Source organism: Accipiter gentilis, chromosome Z (genome assembly GCF_929443795.1).
Source record: "Accipiter gentilis chromosome Z, bAccGen1.1, whole genome shotgun sequence".
Classification (NCBI taxonomy): Eukaryota; Metazoa; Chordata; class Aves; order Accipitriformes; family Accipitridae; genus Astur; species Astur gentilis.
In genome coordinates, this window is record NC_064919.1 from 26,599,900 (window position 1) to 26,616,084 (window position 16,185).

Sequence of the window (16,185 nt, forward strand, 5' to 3'; positions counted from 1 at the left end):
ACTCCTTCAGTGTGCCTTCACAGAATCACAGAATGGCTGAGGTCTGCAAGGACCTCTGGATGTCATCTGGTCCAAGTCCCTGCTCACCTGGAGCTGGGTGCCCAGGGCCATGTCCAGATGGCTTGTGAATACTTCCAAGGAGGGAGACTCCACCACCTCTCTGGGAAACCTATGCCAGCACTCAGTCACCTTCACAGTCTGTGCCCACTGCCTCTGGTCCTGTCACTGGGCACCACTGACAAGAGCCTGGCTCCATCCTCTTGGCACCCTCCCTCAGGTGTTTATATGCATTGATGAGATCCTCCCAAGCTTTCTCTTTTCCAGGCTGAGCAGTCCCAGCTCCCTCAGCCTGTCCTCATGTCAGAGCTGTTCCAATCCCTTCATCATCTTGCTGGCCCTTCATAGGATTCTCTCCAGCGCGTCCATGTCTCTCTCGTACTGGGGAGCCCAGCACTGGACACAGTACTCCAGGTGTGGCCTCACCAGCGCTGAGCAGAGGGGACAGATCATCTCCCTTGACTTGCTGGCAGTACTTTGTTTAATGCAGTCCAGGATTCTTCCTTCTTTGCCGCAAGGGCATGTTGCTGCTGTGTGTTCAATTTGGTGTCCACCAGGACTCCCAGGTCCTTTTCTGAAAAGCTCCTTTCCAGCTGGGCAGCCCCCAGCATGTACTGGTGCCTGGGGTTGTTCCTCCCCAGGTGCAGGACTTTGCACTTCTCCTTGTTGAACTTCATGAGGTTCCTGTCAGCCCATTTCTCCAACCTGCCCAGGTCCCTCTGGACAGCAGGAGGACCCTCTGGTCTATCAGCCCCTCCTCCCAGTTCCGTGTCATCAGCAAATTTGGGTGCATTCTGCCCCAACATCTAGTTCATTAATGAAGATGTTAAACAGGATTGCACCCAGTATTGACCCCTGGGGTACACCAGTAGTCACTGGCCTCCAGCTAGACTTGTGCCACTGATCACCACCCTCTGGGGGTGATCGTTAGCTTAGTAATCACAGTGGATACACTATGTAAATCATTGGCAACCATTTTAGGATTCCAATTCATTGAAAGACAGAGCTAATAACAGCAGTTACTTCATTATGAACTGATGATAACATCCATGCACTACCCTAAATAGTACACTAAATACAGTATTTACTATGTAAATAACGCATTCTGAAGTCCTACCTAATTTGGCCCCTTAATTCCTCCTTAATCAATATTTAAACACCTCTCAAACAGATCCATCTTCTTGAGAATTCAGGCACTATTACATATGCCTGATGCACACACCTGATACAAGAAAAGCCCTACCCTTCTTAGCATGTAGCTTCTTCTGTGTGTATTCTTTGCTTCTCCACAGCTGAAATGTCAGAAACAATGGGCTTCACCAAATAAGTTTAATTCTTTTGCGGCTTGATCTTGTAGAATAATATAATATCTCTGTGATGAACTGCCAAGAAACTTAAGTGCAAGCAATTCTGAAAGAGTAATTGTATTTTTGGCAGCAACTACAAGATAGCTCCTGGAGATTCACATGCATCTGTAACAAGCCCTATGCCATTGTAGATACTTATGGAAGAGCTTGTTTTGTTTGATAAAGAGTAGCTATTTATTTAGGAATTCAAGAGCTCTTTCCAACTGAACTGATCACTTTGAAATCACTTGCAGTGCAACAGGTATAAAAATAAACACTATACAACAACATTTACTGGTAGTTTTTTTGGGGGCTCTCGTATCCTTATACACATATTACTTGCAGCTTACTTTTTGCTCTATTGGAGACTCCAGCAACCAAATGTTGGGAAAGAACACTGAAGAAAGGAAAGCTTATGTACCCAGTATTCCCTAAGCAAAGAACATGGGGAAGGTGACGTGCACACACACTATGTACAGAAGGCTAGGACAAAAAAGCCCCACAGCTCAACCATCTGAGGAACCTTATGGACACACAATGGACAGTACACTGACAAGAGCCCCAGTTACTAGCAAATAATTTCTCTCAGGATCAGATACAATAATCTTTAACTTCCAAAGCTTGTTAAGACTGTTTCTTTAAAACAGCCTCTTAAAATCTATGGTAACATATGCGCATTTTAACATATACATACTGTAATCAGAATAGCTGTGATAAGAATAAATTGTGCTTATAGAGGTTTTTGTTGGAGGATTCCTAAAGTATTTCATGTATATCCATGACTTGCTCCACTTACTGAAAAATACTGTAGATAGGAATCCAGCTCAAGGGAATCTCCTACCAAAAATGATCTGCCCTATGCCAAAAACCAACATGCACTAGAGATTTGTGCATAACTCACACCCTTAAACTCCTATTCTTTAATTAAAAACTCTGTCCTGCAGTTTGTATTATCCAACTATCTTTTCTTAATAAAATAAATAAAACTCACGCACATCAACATCTAAAGGAATCAATCTGTTCTTTAAAGTCCTGCTGGAAAATGAAGCCCAAAACTAAATGGACCACTAAAAATGAATACAAATTTACTGCTGCGACATGTCAATACAGAATCAATTATTTTTATGATGTTTTCCACATTTACACAAGATCATTCCACATCTGGAGTGGTTAATAACGGGACAGACTCCTTCACTTCAAAACTCAGTTTCAACTTGACCTACTTTCATGCTCCACGTTTAAAGGTTAACATTAGGCTGCCCATTATGGAAGCAAACAGACGTATATGGTACACATAGAGAAATCAACTTCCAGTCTTAACATACACTGCTAAACATGTTTTGATCACCATAATGTTTATTTTAGTAGTAAGCTTTAGATATGTTTATTCTTGGTGGTCCGTGTATGAAATCTAACTCAATAGTAAGATGCTTCATAATGCTTAAAACAGACAAGCCATAAGTCTACCTCCCTTCTACACACAGCAACACACACACATATAAAAGTGAAAACTACATATTCATGAGGTTTCCTTCCGTGTATGTCAATAGAGAAGACAGTTTGCATCTAAAGAACACAATGACATGCTAAAGGGCAGTGGTACATATTTGCTAGCAACTCCATGGAAGGTGTAGGTACACTAAAGTTTGCAGCTACAAAAAGAACAGACATCTATTCTCTTATTCTCTCCTACCCAGGAAATCCACAAGAAAAAGAAGTTTGCTGTAATGCCATCGATTTCCATGCAAGTTTCTTGGAAATGACTTTGATGGGAATCCATGAACCACATGCACATCCTACCATTCCACATGAACACATGTGCTGGCTCCAAAGCACTGCAGGATCTTTTTATGTTAGGTTAGGGTGATCTTCCCGAGAGAAAATGTACTTGCTCTGAATAACGTGTTATGTTTGTGATATAGATACTGGAATTGCTGGTCCAATTTATATCCAGCATTTTTAGTTTGCAAGCCATGTAACCATCATTGTTTTATTCTTCCAGTATATACTGGTGGAAGCCTCAGGTCCTTCTGAGATAATCTGTGGAGATACATGTATGTAAACTGGTACAAATTCCAAAGGAGCCACCTACTATACGAGACACCTGATTTGCTGAAATCACATGAAGCTCCACATAAACTAATCTACTTTCATGTGGGGAGGTAGTAAGCATTTAATACGAAAATGGTTCAACCTTAACAATGTCAACCTAAGCATTAATTTACTATAAGAAACAACTTAACGGCTCTAGTGGCAGGAAAAACAACTGCTCAGGACTTTTCCTCTGCCCAAGTAGAAACACAATGACACACTGCTTAAGCATCTGGTAGATTTTTATGTTACACACAGGGTAAGCTATTTCAACATAAATATTTACTTATTGATAAAACCTATATAAAATTACATTCCTAATTAACAACAACAACAAAAACCCATGCCAAACCATAAATCTGCATTTAAAATTTGTAGCTAAATTAAGACTTCTTTTCTTTTAGTAAGTTTAAGTACCTACACAGCGTCAGATACAAAGATGAAGGCATCTGGTACCAAAAAAGAACAGATCAGAGAGGCAAATACTTAATGACAAAACAGCCTGAAAAAATAAAATGGAATCAAAATGCATGTTGTATTTCTTACTAGCACCTTTGCCAACAATCCTGTGTTTTCCTGGTATGTTCCATTCACGTTATAAAAGGAAAAGAAAAGCAAAAAGCCTAGCTTGCATACTATGTATGTCTTTAGCTGATCTGTAGAAAGAATTTGACCATATTAATCATCTCTTCATCATCAGAATTAGAAACGTTTCTTGGCCATTGTTTTGAGCCTCTAAATGAAAAGTTGTTTCAAAACACTACAAAATAATGTTTCTTCTTTCTTCCAGAATAATTTGCATGGTGTGGACAATATGTGTGTGGACCATATGCTATCATTCACCTCTGGTAAAACACATATAAAGATAACACACCAATTATCTTATTTTCCTTAGAGAGAGGAAAAATGCTCTATGAAATTCTGCTGCAGTATCATTGTGGAAAATGTTACAATCTCATGACTATTTTAAAATTTACAGTAGCTTTGACTTTTAATTCACTGATAACCAATAGAGGTCCACTCTCCCTAGTTCCTTTTTACATCATTTCACTTCTTTTTAATATTTTGTTCTCCTTAAGCTGGCGGAGGCTAAAATAGTTGGAGGCAATCACAACCTACTTCACAGTACCTCATTGTGCGTAACTCTAATTCTACAAAGGCATTTAAGAGCACAGACTTACTCCTAATCTGTGCTGTATTTTTTGACCTGGGAGAGCCTATGTTCAAGTAAGGTTTTATACTTGTCAGCCACATCCTACAAAAATACTGCAAAATCAAAACATTTGTATTAAAGTCACACTGAGTGCACTAGTGAAAACAACAAGAAGAATATAGTTATATGCCTACACAAAGTTTGTAACTCACAAGCTTATAAAAAATAATTATTATAGAACACTGGAATTCCAAATCTGGTGAAGCAGTCAGAATCCATTAAAAACCCAGGATGTTACTTCAGCAGAAAAGGAATTTACTACTGCAATCCTACCCAATTCTTATAAAATTTTATTATTGTGCTACATTAACATTGATAAAGACACTGAAAAGCCACAGTGCAAAGCCCCAGTTTTTACAAGTGGGGCTTTACAACATAAAGGTATGACTTACACCCAGAATACTACAGAACACAGTTGATCCTTTGATTTTCACATGTATATACAAAATGTTAGCAATACAATCTGGTAAATCCAAAAAAATCTTTGCTGAAGGATACTGTATTTTAAGTATTTTATTCTCCTATTTATCAGTTTTTGTCAAAAACACCTCCCTCTGAAATCTTCCATTTAATACTTTTATTTGCTCCTAACAACATACTTTTTTTATTTTTTAGTAAGAATGGCTTACTGCCATCACCTGCTTCATAAATTTGAATTCTTTTTCCTACTTCCTACTGTTTCAGTTGTGTTTGAGATAATTCCTTTTGCTCAATTTGCACCCAACATAGCAACATGGCATTCTCTAATTTTTTATATGAATGTACAGAAAACAGGAATGCACATGCAGCCGAGGTGCCCATTTAATACTTCTAGGACAGGGATTTTTGTTAAAAATGACACTTTTTTTGCTAAAATGAAATTCATATATGTGAATAAAATACACTTTTCTCTAGGTTTGAGTGTAGCTAATGCTTACATGCTTTAAGAGTGTTATCTTCCAATTTTATTCTAAACCTGATCATGGAAAAAATACCATAAAGACAAGACTAAACCAGAAACATTCATTAGAGCAGATTTTTAATGCCATGGCCTTTAGAGAAAAGTTACAGAAGACTTTGATCACTGGACATAAAACAATCTTTGTTACTCTCTGTTCTGGTAGCCTTATATGCCTCCATTATTACAACATATTTTTAAGAGATTTTTTGAGAAAAAAATCCTCTAGATTTTAAAAGTCATCAAGATAACTGAAATTATACATAAATTTGGTTTAATACTTTGTTAGCACAAAGAGAAAATTACTCTCCTTTTTCCCTTTTCTCATTGGGATGCAACGCCTTGAAAAGTACAGGCCATGATTATGTAGAATGTAATTCTTTTTGTTACCTGACAGAAATATTGCAACCCTCTGTGGAATGATTGCTGGAGGTGACTTATTGTGTGTCCTCCTCTTAAGGGAAGGTAAATCTCCAGAGTGGAATGCAGTGGATGTACACAAAATCTGTTCCATAATAATTCCCTAAGCAGCATAACCTGCAACCTTAGATGTTAGCAACACCAGGGGAGCTTGGTGTGCTGACTCTAAGAGAAACAACATGGAGCGTGGAGCGGAGTGGAGACACCACGGCCAGGCTCTGTGATATCATCACAGGGATGGGGAACTGGAACGATAGCAACAAGAATGGAAGGTCCCTGCACTGAATCCACTTAAGCAAGGAGGTGAAATAATGGGGGGCTCTGTCAACCTACTGCCCTACTTCTGATTTATATCATAAGTGCCCTGTTCTGGAGTACTGACACGGAACTTTGCTCACTATAATCTCATTAACATACCAAAACACACCTCCATCCCAAAAGCTACCCTCCTGCAAGGTGCAACCACCCCTCACGGAGCATGCACTCTGAATTTTCTCTAGCATATACCTTTAAAAGTAAAGTGAGGAGATTTTACACCAATCATAATAAGGGTATGTATGACTAGAGTCAGTCAAGCTCCACCTAAAAAATAAGGAAATATAAAAAGGGCTTAAGAGAGGAGGAATGCTAAGGAAGACACCATCATAGACAAGTCGGGAGGACATCGCTGACTCCTGGGATCAGCTGACGGGCTGAACCTCTCTTCCACGCCATAGGGACGCCTGTTGGTTAAGATTCAAACCCGTGGTTATACTGAGTGCTTCCCCAGGAAACTTAGAAATCTCTAGAGAGTTTTTCCATAATTCAGTGTGCTTACAGTCTACTGTATTATTATTTGCATGTGCTTTGCAGACAGTTAGCTCAACATATTGAACGCAGCAGGACTTAGTGTTGAATAGGACATCACTCAGAATTTAAACCTAGCCACCCCCAGCTCCTAGGACATCTGAGGACAAGCTGGAACGCAAGGGGGTTTATCTTCTGCCAAACTTTGTTATGCTTTAACACAACACCCCCTCTGCTAAAAAAAACTTAAAAGCAAATCCTGTAACATGTCTAAATTCTGAGGAAATAGGAACATAACTGAAATGCATCTCTAATATTAAGATACAAAAGTCTGTTATAAAATATCAATGGCTGCAGGCTTTTCTTTAGATTCCAGAATTAAACTAAAGAACCTACCTAAAATCTGCCTAAAATATCCTAAAAAAAATACTGCTAATTTCACTGACATACGAATCAGGCCTTCTGTGTGATCACAAGAATACTGAATGGCAAATAAGTGGCAAAAGATTCATTTCATGCTTATGCAATAAATATAGTCATTTTCTGTAGGTACATCTTTTACGTATTACAGATCCTCACTTCTCATTGTGGATGTAATTTCCTTAAAGAAAATAAAAGATATATTTTAACACTTAAAAATGCATGTATCAAGACTTTAATCATGCTCATGAGAATTACAGCTTTGGGCCAAAAATTAACACAGAGACCACAACCACCAGGTGCTTCTCAGCATTCCTACAAGCCTGGCAAGATGCATGGGTACCATGCAGGTAATTCACAGTGGGATCCTTTTTGGAGCTACAAACCTACAAATCGCAGTAACTGAATGGCTCACTGCTATAACTTGCTTCTTCCTTTCAGCTGAGATTTCTGCTCCTAAAGACCTGTCCTCAGGTCAAATAAATGCAAGATGATCTTCCTAAAAGGCAGCACCATTACTGCAGTTGTCTCCCTTTTCAGCATCTTAATTCTTTCCTGTCACAAGATGAGAATCTCTAATTGAGTGACAGGACTACTTTGCACAAACTTGAAAGTCTCCTTGCTAAGTTTCTGCTTCTCTTCAACTTCTCTCAGCAGGTCTTGTCAGAGACTGAAAGCGTTAATGTCTCAAACACCGTGGTGGGGCAAGTTCTGCTCGAGGACTAACTCAGCCTAGCAAGGAGCCGCAGAGGAGCAGCAGCCGATCAGCGCCGGGCACCAGCAACAGGAGGGGGAGGCCGTGCCGGAGGGTGCGCAGCTCCCTGTTCCGAGAACGCCGCTTTGGGTAGGCTGAGCGGGGCAGCTCACCGTGCATGGCGAAAGGTCACTTCTCCAGGGAGGGGGAGGCAGCTCCCCAGGCGACCCCCGAGCCCAAAGGCTCACAAACTGATCAGGACACCTAACGGGCCTGAGGAGTTCGGGTGCCCGCCCTAAGGAGGGGAAAAGATGGTAAAAAGGACACAAACTGGAGCCCCACGTGCCCACGCCCGCGGGCCGACTAGACCAACGCTGGACTCGGGGCCGGCGAAATCCTTCTCTTCTCTCCCTCTCTCTCCCCCCCTTTTCCTTTTCCATAATCTACACCTCATCCCTTTAGGCACAAACCCTTGACCAAGTCTGGGACTAGGAGCGGATCCAGCCGCCCCTGGGCTTCTCTCTGAGACGGAGTCTAGAAAGCCAGGGGGTCCGCTCTGAACGTCCTGACTCAATGGGAGGGCTCTCCTTATGGTCCTCCCTGAACTGATTCCCAGATAAGCCAGGACTGCGGTATATGTCTGGTGATGCAAGGGTAGCACACCTTACATCGCTTACTGACATGGTTTCATGCCGATTTTGTGGTGAGCATACCGATTTTATGGTGAGCATGCCGATTCTTGTTGTGAGCACATAAAAATTGGATTTTGTGACTTAAAGGATCCCTGGTGTTGTTTCACCTTAATCCTGACCCGGGAATCAGCAAACCTGAGGCGTCGTCCTGAGGAATTGGGACATGACAGGCCTAAGAAGGCTTGTCGGAAAGTGAGGCTATTTAGCAACCTCCTTCAATTCCTCCATGCAATCCTAGCAGGCCTGAGAAATACACACCACATGCACCATGAGCACATACGTTGTCTACAACAGTGAACTTCAGCTTGTTTTTCTAAAATAAAGCAAAACCAAACCAAACGCCTGCAAAACCAGTCAACACTAAGGGGAGCCAAAAACCAGGAGAACAACTTTTGGTTAGTTTTGCATGGCTAAGTGTATGTTAACTAATTGCTAAAGGAGACAGTATTAGTTCTGTGATACTGCTAGGAAGCTGCAACATGGAGCAGATAGATATTTATGCTTTCCGTTTTTGAAAGATGAGCTCAAAGACTTCTAAATACAATACTTCTACAGCTCAAATTGGTTCAGTGACTCAAATATTTGGGTCATGTCAGATTTTTAAGAGTGCATTTTCTTGTAAAGAATCTCTACCTTTATGTTCTCACTTAAATTTATATTTCTTCATAATTTCTTTCCATGTCTTACTCATTAACATACTTGATTCTTGCAAGACAGCATCAGATCAACACAGAATTCTCATGTAATTTGCAAACTTATTTATCAACATTAGAACCACTACTACGAAAGACATCTTTTTTTAACCCTTTTCATTCATCACACTCAACATTATTTATAGTTCATCATTTTTCCACATACAGAGAATGTTTGAGGCCATATCACATCAAAATAGATCCAGAATTTTAAAAAGAAAGTTACTGGCAACAAATGCATAGCCTAACTCATCTAACAAAATAGCAGTTAATTTTTGTTCATGAGTTCAGAATTTGAATTTACCAAATTTACCAATTCAAATTCTTTTATCCAAAGACTAGGACTATTTTAGCACTAGTGAAAAAGTAGTAGATCTCCAGAGTGAAACAGTTAGTGCTGAGGACCCGAAAAATACATTTTGGGGGAAAATTGCTTCAGACTAGATGTCTCCCCGTTTTGAAGACTGAAATCCCTCCCATCAGCAGTTGTGCATCTTCCTATTTTGTTTCAGCTGAAAGGACTAAAGTTTGATTCCTAGGAGACTGCTCAATGATGGAAGCATAGCATCCTAAGCGGCACTGGGCAGATTTGCTTCAAAGGTATATTTCTGATCCAAGTGAAAAGATTAATGCAGATATATCAAAATAAAAATAGTATTCCTTTTTTCCTCAATGATTCTCTTTTCTAGTAGTCGAACTGAAGCACATCCACAACTTAATACAGATTTCTTAAATGTAAAAAACGTATTTCAGAAAATTTAAAAACCTCCACAACATGAGGTCAAAGAACACTGTTAAAATGGCATTTCTACTAATAAAGTCCTTGGGTATGCATTGAAGTTACTCAGGGGCTTTACGTACCAGTCATTCCATCAATAATAAATTGAAGAACATAATGTCCATTTTTTCTAAAAGATTATAAATAAATATGAGAGACTTTTCCATTAAAGAAATCACTTGCAGATATCTTTTTAATGCCCTCAATTTTTCTAATTTAAATTCTATTACTACAGTATCATTAAAATTCCAAGCAGGCAGATTTGGTCTACATGAAATGGGATGTGGGACAGGCCTTTTGTGACACAATTAAGACTGTTCTTTCAAGGGCATCGACACAGAAGGTAAACGCTAATTTTACTAATATGGTAAAGGGGGATGAATGAATGTGGGAAGGAAGAAAAGCAAAAACAAATGACGTAGCATAATTTTTTTTCTGTGAAGTTCTCTGTCATATTTAACTTTCACTTTCTAAACAGGTTATTACAGGGACAACAATTTGCATAAAAAGATTACAGATTGCGTGAAACGTCAAAGACAACTTTGCAGCTATAATACAAACAAAGAAAAAGCAGTCTTTGCAGATGTCAAATGAATTTTAAGGAAATGATCAAAGATATTCTAATAGCACATGATGCATAAAATACCCCCAACACTAGGTGTCAGTGCATATGCTATTTCTGAAAATAACTTAAAATATCTGCACTTCCCATATCAAAGCCAGAGCTCCATGCAAATTAAAAAGGAAAGCTCTTTTTCTCAGTTCTGAAATACTTTTTTCCAACCAGTTTTTATCAGATGGGAGAACTAAAATAATCATAAAATCATAGCTCAGACCAAAAGGTATTACAAAACAAAACAATTTAAATATTTTGTAAAATAGCTGCTCTGAAGCAATTTAAATCATCTAGCTAACACCCTTTTCAATGCCGTCTTACTTGGTTCAAATTGCTGGTCATGAAGCACAAGGTATACTACACATTGGTTGTAGCTTACACAAAGTATAAGTAGCTATCAGACACTCAGGTCGTATTTCATAAATTCTTGAAAGCCTATATACAATATATGTAATACGTATATTTAAAAAACCCTATATAATAAAGTTTCCTGTCACCCAATACTAGTCTTTCTGTTACCTTACGTAACCTATCAGAATGAAAGCTGAAAAGGTCATCAACCGTAAAGGAAATATTCTTGAATATTAAGACTGACACACACACCAGCACAAAGTCAGTCATACGACGAAATAAATGGAGCCTGTGTGATTGGATTTTATGGATAGATGGTGATTATTTGCAGCACTTTGGGAAACCTGAGTAGTCAAAGTACTTATGCACTGCAGCTCAAATCAACTACCAAATGGTCATAAAACTAGCATGATCCTAGAGGAAATCTAATATTTCCACTAATTTTAGTTAATACTAAGACTAACTCAATCAAGAACTCCAGAAAGGAGTGGGCCCATGACATTGCACCCAGTGCCAGTAGAAAAGCAAAATTTTGTCCTCCATCACTTTGTAAGGAGGTATGACACATCTGAATGTAGTGATAGTGGTATGGATTCAAGTCCTGGAAAGACCCAGCACACAGTCATACACGTCTGCATGCTTATCATCAAGGGATGATGACTAGACTATCCATATGTGCATTTATACCTCAAAAGCCATGAGATCAAGTACAGTAACTGAGAAATGATCAGGAAAGTAATTTGGGACCATATTTCTTCCATAGTATAGGTACTGGAAAAATTCTTTGACTATACATAGTTACACAAAACTATGCATAAATTAAAACTTTATTTAAAAAAAGATAGCAAAATGAAACAAAGATTTCAGGAATATGGGAACTCCCTGCCTTCAACGTAAACAACAGAGAATGAAAAGATGATGCTTTCTAGTTGATGTTTTCCTGTTCAACCTTAAGTTCTGTTATCATTCGGTATATAGTAACATACTGTACTATAATTTTACATTTGCTAAAACAGGGCTGCTCTCAGAGTATGTACATTATACAAAGTCAGAAAAAAAAAGCCAGGACACAGAAAGAGCATTAAACATTTAAAACAAGTAGGGTATTATAAAAGACAAAAATTTGCAAACAGCTACAAAAAGTTTTCATTTTGAGTTTGACAGCCCTTTATTTTTAGCTTAAACAGTATATATCAAAATACAATTATTCACACATCAAAAATAATGTCCTAAGCTGTCTCATATGTTCTGCAATGAATTTAAGCAATATTTTACGTTCAATAAAGTGTCAATTTGGTAATCGGCAAGACATTAACCTGTAAGATGTAATTACAACGAACCATTCTTTACATTTAAAAATCACATAAAACAGGTAAGCACAGATAAGTGTGAAAAAATCACATTAATTTTGAGATAGGGAACATACTTTAATTTCTTTGGATTATTAGAAGAAAAGAACTTGGCTCTTGGAGTAGGAATCTAACCCTGAAATATAAATTGTTATGCTTCCTAAAATTTTGTAGAACACCGAAGGTGCTTTACACATGCTTGAAACTAGTCTTTTTTAAAAAAAAAATCAGGAACAAATGGCTTACTCATAATTAAAAAGCAAAGATTTAAGTGGAAAAGAGTTGGCTTATGAATGAAGTATCAACTCAGTAGATACTAACTGCAAAACTACTGGAAGAAGTCAAGGAGAATCTTAAGCTTTCTAAACAGCGATATAGTTTAATACTTCCAACCCTTTTCATTTCCCTCTTGACAGACTTTCTGCAATAGCTTACTCATTAAAAAGGGAATTTTTATTTCAAATTTGCAATGATGCTGGAATGACAATACCTTTTTCCATATCTGTGTAACTTATTTCTGATATATAAAATAGAGACAAAAATGGAGTTGTCATAACTCTTCCAAATTTCATGAGAACTTTACCACTTAAAGAACACCATTTTATGAAAAAAATTTCTTCATCACAACTTTAGGGGCAATGAACTACTACTTTCAATTACTTAGTAGTGAAATCCAAATGGGAAACCAAAAAGAAAAATAGGAGGATATTTTGTGAGATGTTGAACACCATTCTTTTAAGATAGCAAAGATTTATTATAAGAATCAGGATGCAGCATTATTTTAAAGGAATATGGTGCACAGAGCAGAGAAGTTCAAAAAAGCTCAGAAAAAGAGAGCCACAAAACAAGAAAGAACGAAAAATCTTCTGAAAAGTTGCATAGGAACTATTTTAAATAACAATACAAACCCACCCCCCCCAATTCTTTTCAGTTAAATAGAGTTCTTGGAATGTATGCATTACCTTCACAACAGGATTCAGCAGAACAACACCTGATTTCTTTGTAATAACTTGCTTTGTTGTGTAATGATGTTCTATGAGCTGAGGAATAGTTGGAAACCCAGTTCCTTCAAAACGATACTGATTCTGTATGGAGGTAAAAGGAAATAATAGTTTCTCTGTAAGAATATTTTGAACAAGAAACTACAAAAGTGCATCACCAAGCTTCCTTCACTAGTAACAAAACAAAGAAAGGTTTGCTTTTACAGAATTAGATTTCTTTCCTGATGTATTTAATAGCATTTCTACTGAATTAAATGGAATGATAGTTAGGAAGATGATAAATTAATAAATGTAAAATTACCCCATCACTCATTTAAGGCAAGATGATAAACTATTTCTTTAAACTCTTTTTAAAGAGATAGGAAAGTTAAATTCAAAACTCTGACAGAGTGAAATAAAAATATTCTAAACCAGAAAAAACAACACTAACTTCCTAATTACTTAAAGTTCTATGAATTACAGAAACAAACTAAAAAATAAACATCTGACAATAAAATAAACAGGAGATAAGTAACATTATCGTACTCAGATCCTACTGCATTTACAATGTTTGATAACATTAATAAATCTCTGGCACAGAGTATAAGATGCATGATTGGTCTTTAATACCAGAAGTTTCTACAGTGGCTAAAACTAAAGGCAGGTAATGTATATAATTCATACAGAAGCTGGGCAAGACAAAATTCCCCCTCCCCCGCCCCAGCCCCACTTCATGAATCTATTTATATACATAATTGAACACAATAGAAACAATTAAATATCTGAATATTTTCTTAGTAGCACATAACATTTTCTCAGCAATGACTGCTATGATATATCATTCTTTCAGGTGTTAAGGGGGAAAAAATGTATTTTCATTACTTATCTTTGCCCATACACTTGACGGGTTAAAAAAAATAATAAAGAAGACATTCTGTCTTCATTCCTCCTGAGTGTCTTAAATTATACACTGCAGCTGATTGGGAAACAGGATAAAGTCTTGTGCCTATACAAGACTCAGCATCTACAGCTAGAGAATTCTTCCCACCAGAGAGCAACTGCCATAAGCCAGCCTGACAATGGCAACAGTAAACAAGTACTGCAATTAAAAAAGCTCAAAGCACAGACGGTGATTCAAGCTCATTTACACAACTGGGCAATGAAAACCTCTACAACTGGCATGCAGACTTTTGTCTTTCTAGCCCCCAGGGTTAAACTCCTTGCACAATGCATTGCAAATTTCTCTTTCTTACGGGTTAAAGCATTAACTTCCTGAAATCTGTTATCGCTGTTGGTAAAGACAGCTTGCGCATGTCACATTTTTAACATTCCTGGCTATCATAGAAACGTTTTCATATTCTGAATACTTTTTGTTTTTTATTTAGTTGTTTAACTTCATTCATTTATTAAGTAGTGCTGTGCCGATGATCCAAAAAACCTGATGTCCTGGGAGTCTCCCTAGCACAACGACCAGTATTGCCTATTACATGTCCTCATCCCAGACCCAGCCGGGCGCCCATCTGCTGCCATCGATGTAAGACCTTCAGGGCAGACGTCTTCTTTGATTCTGTGCATTTACACAGGACCCTGACCATTAAGATCACTAACAAACAACAATTTGAAAATAGCACAGCCTCAAATAAGCAGCAGTGAGAAACAACAGTAGCTTTGAATGACAGCAGTTAATTTGGATGCTTAAAGCTGAGCGGTGAACTCATTTATCACACACATAGTTTTATTAGCCTTTAAAATAATGGTAAAACCAGAGAGAGAACACTTATGCAATTAAAGGACCACTGTTAAAACAGGTGTATGTCCCACTCTGCCCTTCCACTATTTCATTCAGAAGAAAATTCTTATATGGAGACTAAGTTTGGTCTCCTGTCAGCGATCCAAGAGTATGATTTGACCAGTCAGAGACCCGATTCCACATTGTTCATACCAATGTAAACAAACAAACAAATCCCTTGCACCAAACCCTCCTCAGACTTCCCTACCAAAAAGTTCATGAATACAATCCCTCTTGTTATAGGACCATAACAGTCCCACCATCTACTAAATCCTTTTAGAGCTCTAAAAGCTTTTTGTCTTTTTACAATCAATGCTTTTTCCACAATACATGCAGAAAATTCACCCCATAGAAGTATATAAGGAGCCCTGCATTTCTTTAAAAAGTAAGTTTTAACTTCCATGATTGCCAAGAAAATCTGCCACAAACGAATCCCAAGTGCAGATGAACATAATGCCTGATCACTAAATGTACAAGCAGACAGATCTAGTGACATGAAGATGTTCGGACTGTCCAAGCTATGCAATATTAATCAATATCAGTCTTACATTTCAAATGTAATTCCTAAGAGAAAGTAGTGAAATTATGAAAGTAAAGATAGCTTTTTGAATTTTTTTTGTGTGGAAAAAACAATACAAAAATGTCAGCTTACAGGTAGGCCTCATAGTAATACTTACAAAAAAACCCCTCTATTTTAACTGACTTGAAAGTCCAATCTACATTTTTTGAAGATCTACTTGCCACATACAACGATTTACACAAAATTATTTCAGCCACACCAAGTATACAATGTGCATTTATTTCTACGGGGTCAGATCAGGGAGCTCAAAGCATCTTTTAAGACTCTGTGTGCCCAGGTACAAGTAATTTTATTGCTCTTATTTTCTCATTCAGCACTCTGACAAATCAAAATACTTCAAGGTCATAAAATCAAAATAAAATAAATACTGACTTTGTGTAAGGTTCCCTTCTAC

General features: G+C 37.8%; 1 protein-coding gene across 16 annotated transcripts in view; it reads right to left on the reverse strand.

Annotated features, from left to right (window-relative positions):
* FER (FER tyrosine kinase) overlaps positions 1 to 16,185 on the reverse strand; it is a 196,723-nt gene that overhangs the window by 89,066 nt on the left and 91,472 nt on the right. For 14 of the 16 annotated variants that reach the window (XM_049795612.1, XM_049795617.1, XM_049795618.1 and 11 more), the window contains one exon: positions 13,405 to 13,527. In XM_049795612.1, the coding sequence (XP_049651569.1) occupies positions 13,405 to 13,527 (123 nt within the window). Of the gene's footprint in view, positions 1 to 12,341; positions 13,528 to 16,185 lie in introns of those variants that run through there. The other 2 variants (XM_049795625.1, XM_049795626.1) reach the window with 2 other exon arrangements.